The following is an 18540-nucleotide window of genomic DNA, read 5'->3' as shown; positions in this document are numbered from 1 at the left end:
TAGGCGCTGTCTCTCAAATGGAAAACGTGGTCTGCTGTGATGTGCACAGTACTGTTGCTAAAGTTGCTGTCTTTGCAAATATTGAGGAGGGAATTGTTACAACTCCTTAAAACCAGTTAAGACTCACTTTACTAAAGACATCCAGTAAGGATCACGCCCAGTCCTGTTGGCTTACATGAGGTTGTCAGTTTTTGTCAAATGACAAACAGCCTTGTGTGGGAGGGAAAACTACCAGTCTGGAGGGAATAATACCCACCATCATAAATTATGGCAATAGTTTTATAGTCTTTGTTAGTTAAAACAATTACTTTTTTTCCCCACCTTCCTTCAGCTTCAGAGATATAAACCATGCATTCCAGAAGTAACAGCACAGAAAGCCCAACCAGACCAAAGCTGAGCCAGCAAAGGCCGAAAGACCACCATAAAGAAGAGGTCGGTTACAGTGGGAGAGGAAACGTGCAAAGAAGGCAGAAGGAAAAGGATGATGTAGCCCAAGCCAGTACCATCCTAAGAAGCCCTAAGGCAGAAAAAAACCAAAGTTCTTCCAAGAAAAGAGAGGATCTCTCTCGTGATGACTTGCTATTTCTTCTTAGTGTCCTCGAGGGTGAATTACAGGTGATTTATTGTCTTATTTTATATTCCAGATTAAAACACGCTCCCCGCCCCACCAATTTACTGCAAACACATGCTGCTTTCATGTTAAAGAAACACCCTACCTAATCTGATATACAAGGGCAAATATAAACAGCAAAGTACATAAAAACACAAATTATAGCTATTACTATATTACAGCTATCAGCCAGAAAAGGTGATCTTTATCCCACCCTTAATGCAAATAATATTTATTCAAAATGTACCTGTATCGCACTAAAAACACTCATGGTCCACTGTGAAGGATCACGTAACTCTCAGAGCAGAGAACTCACAAAACTGTCCTATTGTGCTGCCCCTTTCTAAGTACTCTGAATACAAAGTATTTTCACTGTAAAACCTATATGGAGAACCTTTAATATCTGTTAATTATTTCTTATCTCCCATCTCCAACAAAGTCACGAGCATTACTGTTTACGAATCACTGTGTGCCAGATCACAAGAACTAATTCACTCAACAGTATTCTAACATCTTTTCCTAGAAAAATCAAAATAGCCATTTTATTTCACATAATATTAAGCCTAAGTGTTGCACACTACTTAGCCCACAAGATACTGGATTTTGAAGAGCGAGCATTTTTCTGTCTGGAAAAGGAGCCAGCTGCCACGTGGTAAACGATGCCTAACCTGGTCAAATGTAATTTTAGGAAGTGGGAACCAGACTTCCACTGAGCAGGAAGAATATTTCTGTGGCAGGCTGATTGCACAGAAGTAGTGGTAGCCTCTTAAAACTGCTCACAGACAGAGGAAAGAGCAAACTGGCCAAAGTGGTATAAATGGGTGTATCACATGGTTTCAGAGTTTATTACCTAGACAGCACCTGGGTAGTTCCATTCTTAACATAGGCATACATATATTACATAATAATACATATAAGCTTAACAGAACGCACATGAAATATGACTATTTAATAGATGTACCAATCTCTGAGGGTAAGATCCAATGCAAACTTCTAGAGAACACTTCATTATGCAAACAAAACAATTTCCATGTTTGCAAAACATTTCTCTCTGGCTCACATGCCCTTTCTTAATTTAGATTATAATTCAGATGTCACACACTCCTCCAAAACAGTTCTCTCTTCCTCTCAGAAAAGAGATGTTTGTGTATGTATATTTATATATGTATTTATATTACACACACACTTCATTACACTTATGTAATATAAATATATATATATATATATATATAAAACCCACATACACTTCAATTCTTAAGATTTAAAACTGGAACAGAGTGAAATAAGAAACTGGAAAACAATAAGCATGACATGAACATTTTAAATCATGTCCAACATTCCAAAGGAAGCATCATGAATGAAAGAAGCAAGAAGTCATTTTTTATTTCTAATTTTCCACCACCTGTAATGCCAAGTCAAATCTCTGAAGATCAGCTGTCAATCCAACCATAATTAAGTTTCAAAGTTAGATGCCATTACTTTCCGATTCCAGAACATTTAAGATGCACAAAGATCACTATTCTAGGTTTCTTCCACAGGATTAGAAATAGAGCATTTTATATTTTTTTTTAAACACAGTCACAGATAGAGATACAGAAGTGCTCTAGTCAAGAGCAGTCAGACTGAAAATTGTTACCCTCTCCTGAGATATATCCCTCTCTCTGATTTCTTCCCTTCCTATTCTACCCTTCTAGGATTAGCATGTATTTCATTTTGGTTTTAACAGAGATCATTGCAGACAATGGATGTTTGAGATAGTTCATGTAGTTATGTCACTATAACGGAGGCAGGGGGCAACCTCCACCACCAGAGGATGCAGGGAAAAAAGACATGGACACAGCCCTAGGGGAGGTGGTGACCTAAACCAGTTTCCCCCCCAGTGCAAACATTCACATAATCAGATATTCTCATAAAAGAACATTCATTAGAAGTGGGACTTCGAGACAATTAGCACAATATTCGGAGCAGGTATTCTGTCTCCTTCAACTTAATGTCTAGGAACTAGTAACTTTATAGGAAAGAAGTGTTCTTGGTGGCTTGTTTTCTTTTTTAAAAGAGCAAAGAGAATCTATAGATCACTTCAAATACTGCAGATACATACAGCATGTTTCTCCAGCATGGAGCACGGACTTACAGAACAATGCTGTATGATAGGAAGAAGGCATGTGTACCTGCCAGCGCGCAAGAATTTCTGAAATACATACATAGAAGAACATACTGAAAACATACCTGAGAACATATTGTATCTACTCTTTGGTAACAGGATGTCATCAGATATTTTATAAGATTAAGGAAACAAATGAAGTGACATTAGAAAAGGAAAAGTATAATGCACATATTTAGGCTATACTTTTTGGAACTACACGACTTTTGGAAACCAGATAACACCACCACCTCTCAATCATTATCTTTTAAAATGCCTTTTTTTAACATGCACTCACAAGTTGTGAATACCCTTACAGCAGTTACTTCCAAAAAACTTGATGCTGCAAGGTTGCTTATTACCTGAGTGCAGGTACATGAGCATGTGCACATCTACATGTCTATAAAGACATAAGGCATGGTCTCACACATGCATGCACACGTACATATACATGCACACAGAACTCCACTGTCAGCTTTGAAGGCAATTAATCTTGTTTTAAAGAACTGCCATTATTGCATGGCTCTGGAATGTGTGTTGCGAAGTGTCACATCCCCTGCACAGCACACCTCACTACATTCACTGCTCAAATGAGCTCGGTATAACAACAGAAGCGGACAACCCCAGGTGGGTTTAAACTACAGAAGCCACCTTTGCACCCAAAATATACATGATGTGCAGCACTTCCAGGCTTCAAGAACCAGCCTAACATCTTGCACTGCCACAAGTCACACTTTGCCCTGAAATTTTGCATTGTGAATGCTACAAACTTGTCCAGAAACAGCAACACAATCTAATCACTAACAAAGTACTTAAGCATTGATGAGGGTTCTGAAGATGTTGGAGTGTATGCAGAACTAATAAAATACAAAGATGAATAGCTCCCTCATGTTTTTTAACTGTCTTCATGTTACTGACTATTTTGGGGCACTTTACATAAACAGCATTCTTTAAAAGTTTTTTAGTTTTCTTAAAATCAAAAGTAGAAAGCTAACCTATAAATACACATATACAGTTTAACAAAATAAAACCTTTGTGTTTCTGCAGGCTCAAGATGAAGTTATAGGAGTACTTAAGGCTGAAAAAATTGACTTGGCTTTGCTTGAAGCACAATATGGCTTTGTTACTCCAAAGAAGGTGTTAGAGGCCCTCCAGCGAGATGCTATTCAAACAAAGGCTGAGCAATGGCAAGAAGATATCTACGAAAAGCCTATGGGAGAGGTATGAACATGTAATTGATATTTAACTGTAGTTCCCACCAAATTCAACTGTAAATATCTCACTGGCTTCAGGGGAAGAAAGCAAATGAGCTCTAAATCTAGAATCTAACACGAGTGTAAGTGATAGAAGAACAAAGTCCAGGGTCCAGTGGGTTCCCTAATAAAAACAGGTATCTAATGATCCTCATTTATACTGTGCATTGGGGCTTTAAACATAGACACAGCCATGATCTTGTCTAACTCAAACTTTGATAATCAGCCTTCTATTTTTGACATCATCATTTTTTTTTTTCTTTTCTGTTATCCAAATTCACAACCTATACAAAGAGATGCCTCCCCATTCGTCTCATTGAAGCCATCCTACCAATGGCTGGTAAGGGCCCATTCAGCAGTAATCACACAGCTGTCTACCTGTACATATCTCAGCTCCCATTAATTCTGGGGGAGTCATGGGCATACTAACTTGGTCTGAGCAGTTACTGTAATGAGCTGTCATTAGAAACTTCATCCAGGCAGAAATCTAATAGTCTCGCATTATACCTAAGTAACCTTTAGTTTCACTACACTGCAGCAGCAGCCATACTTTCTGAACAATGTTAATCTGAATTTCATTTCTGCCCTGCAATGCAAATCACTGGATATTAAAATACCTTCATATCAGAATATATGAGTTTCTCCCAAGAAAGTGTCTCCTCTTGAATTTAGATAAACATTTTTAATATGCTGCTCAGTATAGATAATCATCATAAAAATAAAAGCAGAAATTATTAATACAATTCTTCTACCAAGTGTTTTCCAAGCTTTCTGAACAGAAATGTACCTAAGGATATAGAGTTAATTTCAGCAAAAATTATGTCAGGCAAAAGGTCAACACTCATTTCAGAGGCTCAAAGGTTAAAATCTCTGGCTATAATCTGAAACAGATAAAGTTCAACTGTGGAGGTTAATTTATTTTAGAACGTTGTGGCATTATGTCACAGAAACTTTGAGCACAAATGGAAATTATTTGAAAAGAAGTCCAAAAAAGTTTGAAAACATAAGTTCAGTCTGTTACTTTACATAAGTTTATACACACTTTTTCCTTCTTACACTTAATGGCAGAGAAGAGATTTCTAACACCACTGGATTTGGCAATTCCAAAAGGCAAAGGTAAACATCCTGAAAGCAACTGAAAGGCTAGAAGGACCACTGGCACTTCATATATCTTGGTAAACCAAAGGATGCCATAATCAGCAGGCATTCCACAATTTGTTTCAAAATCCCCCCAAATTAAGTCAGAGATCCATTTAGTTTTTGTTCGGATTTTTAAAAAGTTTATAAAAACCAAGGGAGAGGTGGAACCAGCCACAAGGTATGGGAATGGACCATTTAAAGTCCCCCTTTGCCACCATGACAATGTACCTTTGTATCCGCCTACAAAACCTCTGCTGATCCAGTTCCTCTAGAGCATGTGCGTCTTGCCCTTGACAATTTAGCCTTGTAGTCCTGAACACAGAGGATCTTCCCAAAACTCACTTGAAAATATAGGAAATTTCAGAAGGCATCGGTAAGATTACTGGTCCTTTGATGTTCTCTCACAATTCACTCACCTATCCTAAACTTTATGAAGTTTCTTGGCAAATTTGATTAAAAATGTAGTGGGAAAATTTGGTAACTGGACAGCTTTACTCATCAGGAACAGGATTCATAGATGAAGAAATGTAGCAAAATAGAAAATAGTAGTAACACATATTCCTTTGCAAAACCTATGAGAAGTGTGACAGACCAAAACCATGTCGTCTTTTTTTTCTTTTTTTTGAAAGCAGAGGGTTTTTTCAGCCAAATTTGCTCTACACCTATTTCTTTCTGCAACCTAACAAATGCCAGATAAGCTTACTCTTATTCCTCGCACTCAAGGATACAATGAATTATGTTTAAATGGGCAGAAAAGAAAATACTTTTATTTTATTTTTGCTTCTGACACAAAGGCTTGAAATGGTTTTCCATCTTTGTACGGTTTATAAATTTAGATCAAGTCAGTTATTCATGAGAAAATCTGGCTTCAGCTCAATTGCCATTTCTCTTGAATAGAAAACAAACAGTATTCAACATTCTAGCAAATACCAAATAACAGCATAAGAACCATTTTCCCAGATTCAAAAATAAACAAATAATTTTTTAAAAGAATCAGAAAAACATCAGAGAAGGTGATGTAGGAAAAGAGATAAAGAGGAAGATACTGCAGAATTTATGGAGTCTTTTTCTCATGTTTCAAACTTTCATGGAACTATAAAAGCCACTTCTGGTTTCTAACTTTCCCCAGCTTCCAACAACACAGTCAAAGATAAAAAAAATCTGGTGCCTCACTGTTTTGAAATGTGATGAACAATACCTCCTACCACTTCGAGAACTCCTCTAAAAGCAACAAAACTAGAAGAGAGCCTATATTCTACATCCATCAAGGCTAATTCAAAATCAAATCCATTTTTAAAATCCCAGTGCCAATCAACTCATGGAAAGATGCATCCTCATCAGCCTTTTAACAAAGTCTTATCTGATTGCATCCTCACAACATCTTACAAGTGCTGGTTACAACTTTCGAATGATGACAGCTGTAGGTAGGGCACCAGTAAGTTACAGTCATAGGAAGAGACTGAAACAATAACATTGACAACATAGCATTCAGGAAAAGCAGACCAACATATCTGCATGGAAACTTGGCTCAGCTAGGGTTGAAAAAGACAAGTGAGGAACTGCTCCCATAATCTCCAGTAATCCTAAACTCAGGATTATACATTTATAAACAATGACCATGAGGATATTATTAACAGGAATAATACTTCACTGAACTTTGGATAAAGAAATGTAACTAACTTGGATTTTATTCTGGCACAGCACCAAACACAAAACAATCTAAAAAGAGAAAGACTAAAAGTCTAGTTCCAATGTAACAGATACGAGACACACCATCCTAGTCTGACTTCAGACATGAGTTGGTGGTAAAATGTATTTAAACGGTTAAATTTCTGTGAATTTTTAGCTTGCTGAACTATTCACAGTTACGTAAGACCATGCCTCTTATTTTCCATTGTATTGTACAGTATGTTCAAGTATTAATTCTAGCAAAAAGCCCATATGGTTAGCAAGAACAAAACAACAAATCACTTAATTAAGATTTTATCACTTTAATTTTCAACAGAAGACATTTATACTGCTGCTTATTAGTCCTCTGCGGTTTTTAGCCAAGAACTGTATATGCTGAGTGTGTGCATACATATAAATGGATACCTCTGCATGCGCAGATTTAGCATTTGGACAGAGTAATTTGCGGAACCAGGGGCTGCTGGAGACCACTCTTCTGTGAGGATCTCACACTAGCAGGGGTTCACATGACTTCTCTCTCTTCTTTGCTGGATACGTGGGAGTCAGCCACAAGATCTCACAGGGAAAATGCAAGAGTCAATTTTGCTCCCTGGGGAAGTGCCCTTATCTTGCAGAGGGACACAATAGAGCTTCCAAACAAACCACAAAGAAGCGCAGCAACCCAGTACCAGACTCTGCTCTGCTTGGTCCTGCAGGGAGGGAGAGGCATGCTGCACAAGAACAGACACAACTGTCACAAGGCCAAATGCTCATACCCATCATGCAGCTTACATGCAGATCTCAAGTGTCTGCATTAATTGTGATTAAGATCTGCTGCCTCTCCAATTCTCTTCTCTATCACCCACCTGTACCAGGACACGGGCCCAACATCTCTTCCCTTCTCCCCCAAGTGGAATCTCAAGCTCTTGCTCTCCACCTTGTCCCCAGCCACAACAGCTTCACACCAGCTGCAAATGCTCGTGGTAGAACTGATTTGACAGCATTCTTGAAAAGAACACCTAAATGCATCTTCCAATCTGAGCAACAGGAGAAAACTGCAACATGAAAACAACTTTGATGCAGCAGCTTATTTACTTGTCTCTCTTACCTTTTCATGTAAGCAGATCTCCCCAGGACACTACTGTTCTTTTACCCATTTTCAAACTCCTTGTTCCATTTACCTGCCTTGAATATACACCTCACCCATCCCAAATACCAGTTTGTATTCCAAACTGCTAATCTCAACACTGACAAAAGCACAACTGTGAAGTGAAAGGCACTGGCACTGATCATCAAGAACTGCAAAACAAAAACCTGGAATGACTACCTTTCTTCTTGCATACATGCTGCTTGGACTACTGCTTGAATTAACTTCTTCTAGCCATTCAACAAATACTCTAGAGCAAACAAAATATACTGAACCCATAAACCACTGCTGGCAGGTCCCACATTTTTCACATCCAACAATGCAGAAGCAGGACTATCTTCTATCTGGTTAATGTTGTTTGTGTTGACGACTAACCCTCATCTCCATCAGGCATTTATATGTTTGGAAACAGGAGTTACTTGATCTATGAACAGCTTGTAGCGAGAAATTTCAGTATTTTCTTATGATAGCAATTTACACATCCCAGAAGATTCTTACATGTACTTTTGAAGCTGTGGACCAATCCATACAAATGCATCACTTCACTTTCTTAATCCCATCCATGCAGACTGCCTGCCAAAAGAAATCAGTTCACACCTTTACCTTCTTCCCCACCTGACCTTGCACTGAGGGCTGAGATCAGCAAGCAATATCATGCAAGGCTTATGCCCAGTTCATATCAATTTAAGCAAGACACAGCCATAGTTGCAAGCAGCACTGCATCAGAGGCAGGTTGCTTTCTGAGAACAGCATATCGTCACCTGACATGACCTTTAAAAAGGCAAGGATCAGGAACCCAGGTGATGGTGCCTCATGCATCTGTGCAATAGCTGTTCCAAAAAACCCTCCAAAATCTTGGTGGGGGAGGAAGGTTGGTCAAACACGCTGAAAATTCTCTTCTCTCTTTCTGGTAAGCTAGTATCTGAACAAAAGATTTCAGATTCTGAAATTTCCACTTCTGCTAGAAGAAGGGAGACTGTGGAGAAATTAGAAAATGGCCAGTTTTCTTCAACCTGACCTTTTTAGGCAATTCAGTTGTCAACCTCTGTACAAGACATAGAAAACACAGCCAGGAGATTACTGTATAAAGTGGCACTTGCTTACTGAGAAAAAATCCATATGCAAGGGTTTAGGTAAGAAATGTTTTCCCAAAGGAGGTCCTACTTCAGATCACGGTTCCAGAAAGAAGAATTGACCTTGCTGGTGTAAAAGCATGCAAATTATGAGTGAACAAGACAAAAAACCCCTTAACATTCTGCTGTAAGAGCATGACAAAACAGCCAAAAAGGACGCTCAGGTTTCTTTACATTTTTTGATCATGCATGAAATGAGCTTAGCGATGTCACAACAGAAAAGACACTCTAATGTCGTAAGCAGAAAGAACAGGCAATTTTCAAAATGGTCCGCATTTCTGTTGTAGTATTTTGCACTCAAACTATCTTCAAAGTCTTGTCAATGGTTCCTTTTTTCTTATTCATAGCAGTGTCACCAAAAAAGTTAGCAATGATTTAGGAGAAACATAAGAGAATATATAAAGTTTAAAAAGAAGCTGAGGTAAGCAGAGGGAGACTCGGAAGCCTATATAGAAATTGAGGTTCTCACTCATTCAAGAAACTCATGTTCAGGCATTCCAGCTCTTCCTGTCATCGCTTCTATTGGCCAAACTGTGAATAAACATGAGGAAAAGACAATTAATCATAGTCCTTGGAATTAAATTGTCCAAAATAAGCAGTGGCCCTTAGAATCTGAAGCTCCAGTGTTTCTTGTGGCACATGGAATTCCTTGTGAGGGAAACATCAGAGAACCAGAACCAGCCTTGCTTCCCACACCGCCCATTTGTGAATTCTTTCCTATTAATAGAATGAAGCACTGCAAAGCAGCTTGACCTACTAGAATAGACTGTGGTTAAAAGGAGGCACTGGGCCTTGAGCTCAAAATTTCTCTTTTCCAAAAAGGACACGAGGACTCCTGTGTTGACCTGATGAGGGAGGCAGTCTCCACAGAGGAAGGGGAACGAGCAGGGAACAAAGACTCTCACAAATACAGACTCTTCCCAGGTCTTTAGATGGCCTCCAGTGATCTTTCCTCAAACTTCAGCTAGATCAGTAAAGCCTAAGGAAGAAAACCCCCTCTTGTTTCATACACACACTTGCATAACTCGGTCACATACTGAATTCAAAACTCTTAAGAGAATCCTCAGAATGATAGTTTTCACTCGGTTTCTGGAATTCATTTTGTTTAACAGCATAACTCCAGTGAACAGTTATGACAATACCTCTGTGGTTTACAAAAACTAAAAATTATTACCAAAACCTAAAATAGATTATTTAAATTAAAATACCACTATACAATAATATTTAGAAGCTCAGCAGAAATACCTGGGGAAGGGTAGGGAATTTGATCCTCAAAGTGTGCTATAAAGGTCCTATCAGCAAGGCAAACCCCTTTACATGTGAAATTTGAGGAACAAAATGGGAAATGCCACCATTAAATAAAAATACTTTCAACTATTTCAAAATTTAGCACTTACTTATTCCAGAAACCCAGAGCCATGCTCAGAGTAAGCACAGGAGACAGGACTGTTTTCCACTCTTGCTTCTATCACATGTTTACTGTGAAACCAGAGGAAAACTGCTTTTTGATCTACCTGTCTACCTTACAAAGACAATTCAATGCTCTTATTTCCTATGGAGGTACAAATGAGGCAGCTATTTCTATTCAACCTAAAGTCAGTTGTCTACTGTATGAAGCAGAGGCTTCTTCTGCCAAGACATCTGGTTCTCTACCACAATGATCAATGAGAAAAGCACAGCCCTGGGAACAGTAACTGTTAATTAGCAGCTGTTGAGGATCAGTCATGGCAGGAGGAACAACAGCAGGTGACTGAGGGTCCTGCAAAACTGTACCTTAACTTATTTTTCTAGTTTTTCAGAATTAGACTGACAGAACTAAATAACCCCTTCCAAACAGATACCAAAGGACCTGGCCATTAGGCTATTAAATGCATTTTTTATTATTTAAGCCTCTCGTAAAATCTTTTATTAATGAAAGCCTGAGCAAGTAAGAATTTCAAAAGACATCAGGAGTTTTTGCTTTTTTTGTAGCTTGATAAAGTTGTAGAGAAACAGAAAGAAACTCACAGACGAATGCTGGAGCAACTTCTAATGGTAGAAAAATCACACAGACAGACACTGTATGAACTAGAGGAAGAGAAGAGGAAGCACAGCAAATACATGGAAAAAAGTGATGAGTTTACAAACTTACTGGAACAAGAATGTGAAAGGTAAGGTTACCTCTTCCCATAGTACTAAGAAATATCTACAGTTTAACATGTCTAAGCATCTGTCCGCTTTCTTATTCTGCATCCGCTAAAAATCAGTGCATTTGCAGAGATGTATTTTGAGAGTTCAGCTGTGAAAACATGACTAATTACTCCTAAATAACAGTAATGTCTACATATCCATCAGCAGGTAAGGTAGGTCAAATGGTTGGCATATTCTTCAGCACTGTTGCAGGATGACAGGTATGTTAGACTACAGAGAATACAAAGAGAAATGCAAATGTGTAAAGTTATAACCAACATGAAGTAGGTAACCTTTCAGCATGTTTAGATGTTCAGTGTACACTATAGGATGTAAGTAACAGAATATGAAATCAGGCATGCAGCCTTTGATGGCAGAAGAAAAAGACATGAGGAAAAGTAGAAGGTGTTTGGACAGACCACAGAGAGAGGAAGCAAAGGCAGAGGATAATTTACAGAAAGCTTGAAAATAAGAATGCCATAAAGTTCTCATATCAGGATTGGCATGAAAACCATAAATCCAACTTTAAGTATAACCTAAAAGCACCACAGCTTGTTTAAGCACAGTGTGAGGGTTTCATTACCAATTCTCAGAAGGATTAAGAAGAATTTAATGTCACTTACTGTCTTTAAAAAAGCCACTTTAAACTGTGGCTTCTCTGAATCTGCACTAAAACTGAATACATCTTAAGGAAAAAAAAATATGTATATATTGAAGAACATTTCCTATTCCCTGGATAGCTACTCCAGAAGATAGGAGAATATTGTCTCTGTTTCCTTTCGCTTAGGAACAGCTTCCAGATGGAAATGTTTGGGTGTGAGAACGTCAAGCTTATTCTAAACTCAGATTACGCGTAGATAATTCTTCCTCTGCTTCGCCTGTGTAACATCATGTTCCACATATTTTGGCAGCGTTCACCCTCCACACTACACCTCTCTCCTGCAGGTCTATCGAAGATAGCACATATGCTTCCCACCAAGTACACAGCCATATTTATGGTTTGCAATTAAAGAGGCTGGGGAAAAAAAACTTTTGCTTCTCAGAAAAATATATACAGATGCAGGCAAGCACAGGCGTACACAGAAAAGCACATACAGAGTCCCCCCACAAGGCACAGAAGTGACTTCTTTCTCTAAGAACTGTTTTTGTGAAACACCATCATATCAGGAACTAAAACCTGAGCTGAATTTAAGTTTTAATCTCCGCTGTCTTTTTCTCAAAAACTGAGACACACATCTCTTGCAGACAGAGCTAAACAACTACAGTTGCTAAAAGTGGCAAAATGTTACATCAGACACGTGCTCACACAGTGTGAAAAGCTGCATAGAAGGAAAGACTAAGCATCAGAGTCCTTGTATTTTTTTTCTTGTGAAAACAGGGTAGACATGGGATTAAAACTCTCTTCCCTGCCCCTCCTCCATATTGCCCCCAAAAAGACTATAAAACTTTTACCACTGTTATCTGCAACATTTAGTCTATCTGCCTGGGAAAAGGGGGGCAGGGGAAATACTGAGGTACCTAATGAGACCTTAGAGGATGTAATAATACATTTCAGATTAAGTCTCAATTTTTGTATTTTCTTTGGAGGATGTATTTTATGTGGAAACCTTAAGGGGGTGTGATGTCACATGTTGAGCCGATTCCAAAATATTTGCCAAGTAATGTCGCCATCAAGATCTCCGCACAATTGCCTGCCCTAACTAAAAAAAAAAACAAAACCAAAAACAAAAAAAACACACTCCAAAAAAACACCCAAACCCCACAACCAAAAAAACCACTCAGCAAGTTAAGGCACAGCTCTTTCTACATTAGCCTGCCTGACCTGACATTCAGAATACACACCCATAGGCAGCGAAGTGACCTTTTCTTCCATTTCAAAAACCTTAGTCCAATTTAAATTTTCTCAGGATGTGAGTTTTGCATTTGGATTACGAACAAAGAGAACTCTACGAAAAGTTTCATACATAAAGTGATAACAAATGAATTTTTGCTTCCCCCCTAATTCAATTTAAAAAAATAATCAGAAAAGCAGTAAGTATTAACCAATGAACTTTCTTATTTTTTCAGCCAGAAGCAGTATTCTAAGTGTGGAAGGGTAGATAGCATTCCTCACGGTATTTCAGTTTCAAAGCAAAATCCTCCACTCAGTCAAAAAAGTATCTTGCTTTTATCAAAGAACAAGGCTACAGTATATGCTAAAGTTACCTTGAAGAGTATAGAATCCATGAAAGCAAAACAAGGTACATGAATAATATGTGATTATGTGATCAAAATGAAAAAAAAAACAAACCAAAAAACCTTAGATGTTATGGGACAGTGATGCTGAAGCACTGAAAACTACTCTTGATAGCAAGAATACACAAACTATCAGTCACATCCAACTCTTACATATGACTCCGAATATATTTTCAAATAATGTGGAGAGAAAACATTTCCTCTTTCTTACATATGTCCGCAGGAAGAACAGACCTGAAGAATTCTTAACTGAAAATTTTACTGATGAACTAATTTATCAGATGATCAAGTTTTAAAAAAACTAGGCAAGCCTCCACCTCTAGTGCCTTTCTACTCCCTTACTCCCTCCATACATGACATTTCTCACTAACAGAGTTAAAAAACCATGTCCAGATCAAGCAAAATATTAGCAGTCTTCACTGACTCAGTAAAAACTCTTCACCTTAATCATTCAAGAATCCTTTTGACTTCATAGCAAGCCAACAAGACTAAGTTTGGCCTCAGCAATTGTACGTTGTCGGAATTGGGAGTTTAACCTTATGACAGGACTAGTGACAGCTTTCTAGATATGAGAACTGGATTAGCATTTAAGGTTAACCCTTCAGGCATTTTAAAGCATTCTTCTTGTTGCCAGCCAAAACTAATCCTCCATAGTCTTGCTGTAGTTAAGAGACAAAGATTGCTCTTCCAAACTGAAAAGAGTCTCAATACTTAGCAACAGACATTTACCAGTAAAAGGATGAAAAAAATCACACTACTACCATTACATTTATTCCTCTTCAGTCATACGTACTTTTAAAGCATGGAGCCACTGACAAACGCCTATCAGATAAGGAACAGTTTTGCGGAGGAAAGAAGGCCAATGGGCAACGCCTGCATAGGTCTTTCCTGCATTTCAACATGAATTGTACTCTGTATGTGCGCAGATCAGACAGGAACACAAAGACAAACTACATGTGCATGGTAGTGCACTAGACCAACTCTACCAGAGTCTAGAGGGGAAAATTTTGTTGTATTGCAAGAGCCTAAAGAAATAGCAGCACCCAAACTCACAGTACAAAAAACTCCAGAAGCTAGATACACAGACTATGCTACTGAAGAACCATAGCATAAAAGCCATTGAACTTGTTTTGAAGCTCTTGCATTTCATGGGCCTAGGGGATGGAGGGCAGGACTAAAGACTAGGAAGAATACTTACTTTAGATTCAAATGCAGATTCCATCGTATCTTCCCTGAGGATGCACCCATTTGTCCAAATATATTTATCCACATTCCATATTTTTGCAGTACAATTAAATAATAAGAACTATTTTAGAAAACATTTTACAAAGCTAAAATATGAAACGAGAAGGTTTTCCACATATGCGTGTTCCCAGTTTGAAAACACATGCCATATGCATACAGGTATTTACGTATTTACATATTACTCTCCACCCCCCCCACCCCCACCCCAAAAAAAAAGAAACGAAAGAGTAAAATAGTAAAATGATTAGCATTTACACAGCCCTTTTCCTCTGCAAATCTCAAGGAGTGTTAAATACTACATAAGCACAGTTATTGCCCATCTTCTGAATACTGAAAGGAAATGAAGGTATGAGTGGAAGAAACCAGTCGCAAGTACCCAAGGGTTAAACTGGAGGAAAGGAAGAAATCTCCTAATGTGTAGGTGTGTCCCATCTTCAAACCTTCTATACAGTGTATAGACTTTCAACTGTACAAAGGGTAAAGCTTTATTATGAAGATACATTGGTTAAATAAGTGAATGTTGTTCAACAGGACAGGAAAAAATAGCAGTTTTTCAAATAAACAATATAAACATTTTTAAAGGCAGTTATGATAAATGTTGCTCACAGGAATTCAAATATCAGCACAAAACTTTGCAGGTCAGTATAGCAGGAATTAATAAGTTTAAGGATCATCTGCTAAGATGAAGGTTATAGGGAGGAAAGCCATCGTAAGTTTTTGTTTTAGCTCTGAATTCACACTCACAAAGGTCATATACAGAACCTAGTCCAAAGAAAAAGAAAACACAATTGTTTACGCATAAGACAATCCTAACATTTCCTAAAACAAAACTTATTCCTTAAGTTTTAAGCAAGTGAAAAAACCTAAGCCAGCCACCAAACTCTATTCTACTGTATCAGACATTTCTTCTTAAAACAACAAGAGCATTTTCAGCATTAAGGTAAGTTATTGTTATACCCATCTGAGGAGTCAGCATTCACCAACCATAAAAAATGGAACCTAACCTGCAAAAGTCTCACAACTGTAGTCTTTCTCATCTAACACACCACCACAAAACACTGTGCTTGTTGCTCCAACTGGTGCCCCCCTCAAGGTCAGTCAGTTCATATGACAACCTGTTGAGTGATACAGGTTAGAAGGGACCTCCAGAGATCTCCAGCACAACCTACTGAGTGCAGGGCGAACTTCACAGTCAGATCAGGTTGCTCAGACCTTTGTCAAGCTGACTACTGAAACCCCCAAGGGACAGCAATTCTGCTGGCTGCCTGGGCTCCTGATGCAGTCTTTGCCGTCCTCACCAGGACACCCTTTCCCTCAGTTTCATTGTAGGCACCATTCAGGTCTGGCTTCTGCCCCATGTTCAACTGAAACTGCTCTCATCAAAGGCTCGATAACTTCCCTTCCGGCAAACCTCTGAACCTAATCCGTCTTCACCATCTCTGATCTTTTGGCTGCCTTAGACACAAATGAGCCTTCAGCACTTCCCTGCCACCTTACCCCCACAGAGTTTCTGTGACTCCAGCTGGACTCCTCTCTCTAAGTGCTTCCACAGTGTACTCTGAATTAGAAACTTCTCATTGTCCACCTGTGCTCTGTCCATAGGACCCCACAGGTCTTATTCTTTAGGTCTTTTTATCCATTCACTCTCTGTGCTTCTCCTCACAGAAACTCAAAGCCAGCCATCATCTCTACGCTGATGATTCCAACCACCACCACCAAAACAACAACAAACGTCACTGTTCATGAGCAACCCCATGCACCATCCCCAACTCCATGAGATCGGAAGGGAACTCAGTCTTTTAACCCCCTGCCCTTGGTTTCATCCTTAAGATTCTTAATACCTCAGTTCTTAAAACTGGGGTAACAAAGTCATACTGCTTGTCACTCAGCCTGTCATACCTAGGCACATTTTCTACCTGAGCCTTTCTACATTTAAGTCTCACAAATTCTTTTTCATAGCACCGCCAAGAAAATAGAAAATAAAATAAAAACCAAAACAAACACACAGCACCACCACCACCACCCCAAACCGACACAAATAAACCAAGCACATCTTTCTGCCCATCCAAATAACGAAATCCTTTTCCAGGCCCCCACTTCAAAAATATTTTTTATCATTTCCACATTAGCTATTTCACCCCTCTATGTCTCCTCACTGTGTGCACTCTCATTACTGAGTTAAGGCTATGTGTTTCCTCTTGTGTACCTTTACAGTACACACTTACCCTCTTATGCAATGTTATTACACAGACTAAACATCACACTAAAAATGTACCCAAATTAAACAATATTATGTTATAATACTGCTCAGATATTGAGTAGGTAAGAAATGTGATTTCATAAAACTGAGCATTCTAGGTCAAGTGGTTTGTTGTGTTTTTTTAAAGCGTCAGATGAAAGTAATTGCTACACACAGTAGGTCAAGTGAGCAACGCTTGAAAACTGGGACAGGGCATCAAGGAGAGAAGGAACTATCTCAGCTAAAAGGTGAAGTGTGTTAGTATGTTGTCAGCATAACATTGCTGTACTTTAATTCTGACACATTCACACGTTGGAATAACAACATATTGCATATGCCCAGGTCTGGAAAATTTCATATTCTATAACAGTTGGTATAATTAATATTTGCTGTTTTTCTTAATGAAGCCAATCAAATATTATAAGAAGCAGGATCTTATCTCTATAGAAAGCTACAGTAAAAATAAACACTATCGACTTATTTATTCTACATGCGTTACCAGCAGTTTTTAATTTCATGCACACTGAACTATTGTTGTAGATTGCATTGTACTCAAATGCAATCATTTCCTTTAAGCTTTCTGGCAATGAGTTATATATATTACATATGCCTGAGACTATGTCTTGCAAGTTGTGAAATGGATGCCAGATCTCTGTACATTTGACCTTTTTCATGGGTATCTAGTGTTCTGTAGGTGAATAAGAGAGACCCACCACAAGCAAAACACTAGCATTTGTATTCTACATTACACCCCAATGGGACAGTCCCACTAATAATACCACTGAGGCACGAAGACAGACTCAAGGAAGTGATGTACACAGATTAATTACCTCGTGCTTGTATGTGAAAAACTTTGTACCATTGCGCTAAATAACTTTCAACAGATGTTCTGAAATCAAACCCTTGACAAATTCAAGGATTCAAAGATTTCTACAACAGTTTCTGTGCATGATGGAAGGTTAAAATACTCTATCTTAAAGCAAATAAATTGATAGAATCCAGGTTAACAAAGGGATTAAAAAACCCCCAAACTGTTAAATAGTCACATTATGTTTATTCAAAACAAAGATTAAGGATAAATACAAATAGAAGCAGGGCTTTCAACTTGGTGTTAACACAACTGAGAAATTCTCTAGATCCATGGTGCAATTCTAAATCACTCCACCTACTGTAATCAGCAAGCAGATGCAAGATCTAGTTGATAACCATTTCTCATGCAAATGCACTGACATTGGAGAAATGACACAGAGAAGTGAGGTTCATATTTAATTTTTTTAAATTCTGAGCACATTAAGATGTCTGTTCACTGCTTCAGGCACACTGTCACGATTATCAACCGATACTATCATTGCACACTTTGAGGCTGGGGAGGACACAATGAAAAGCCTTAGTCAAACATCCTTTTCCTACACCACTACCATCTCTCCCCGCATGAGTGGGGAAAGCGATGGCCATTGCCATACGCCCTCCCTCCAAAAGGGCATAAATTCTCCTGAAATAGATGATCATGGAAAACCGCCCTGGTGGTAGCTCTAGTCAGCACTTTTAACCCTAGTGT

General features: G+C 38.5%; 1 protein-coding gene across 1 annotated transcript in view; it reads left to right on the top strand.

Annotated features, from left to right (window-relative positions):
- The first annotated feature begins 348 nt into the window (after window positions 1-348).
- The window catches only part of FILIP1L (filamin A interacting protein 1-like), an 85018-nt gene continuing 66826 nt past the window's right edge, over window positions 349-18540 (top strand). The window contains exons 1-3 of the mRNA XM_010567356.1: window positions 349-615; window positions 3801-3974; window positions 11066-11244. Of these exons, the coding sequence (XP_010565658.1) occupies window positions 349-615; window positions 3801-3974; window positions 11066-11244 (620 nt within the window). The remainder of the gene's footprint in view (window positions 616-3800; window positions 3975-11065; window positions 11245-18540) is intronic.

Source organism: Haliaeetus leucocephalus, unplaced genomic scaffold, assembly GCF_000737465.1.
Source record: "Haliaeetus leucocephalus isolate CR32 unplaced genomic scaffold, Haliaeetus_leucocephalus-4.0 Scaffold228, whole genome shotgun sequence".
In the NCBI taxonomy this organism is placed as follows: Eukaryota; Metazoa; Chordata; class Aves; order Accipitriformes; family Accipitridae; genus Haliaeetus; species Haliaeetus leucocephalus.
This window is presented reverse-complemented; position numbering and strand designations above follow the sequence as displayed.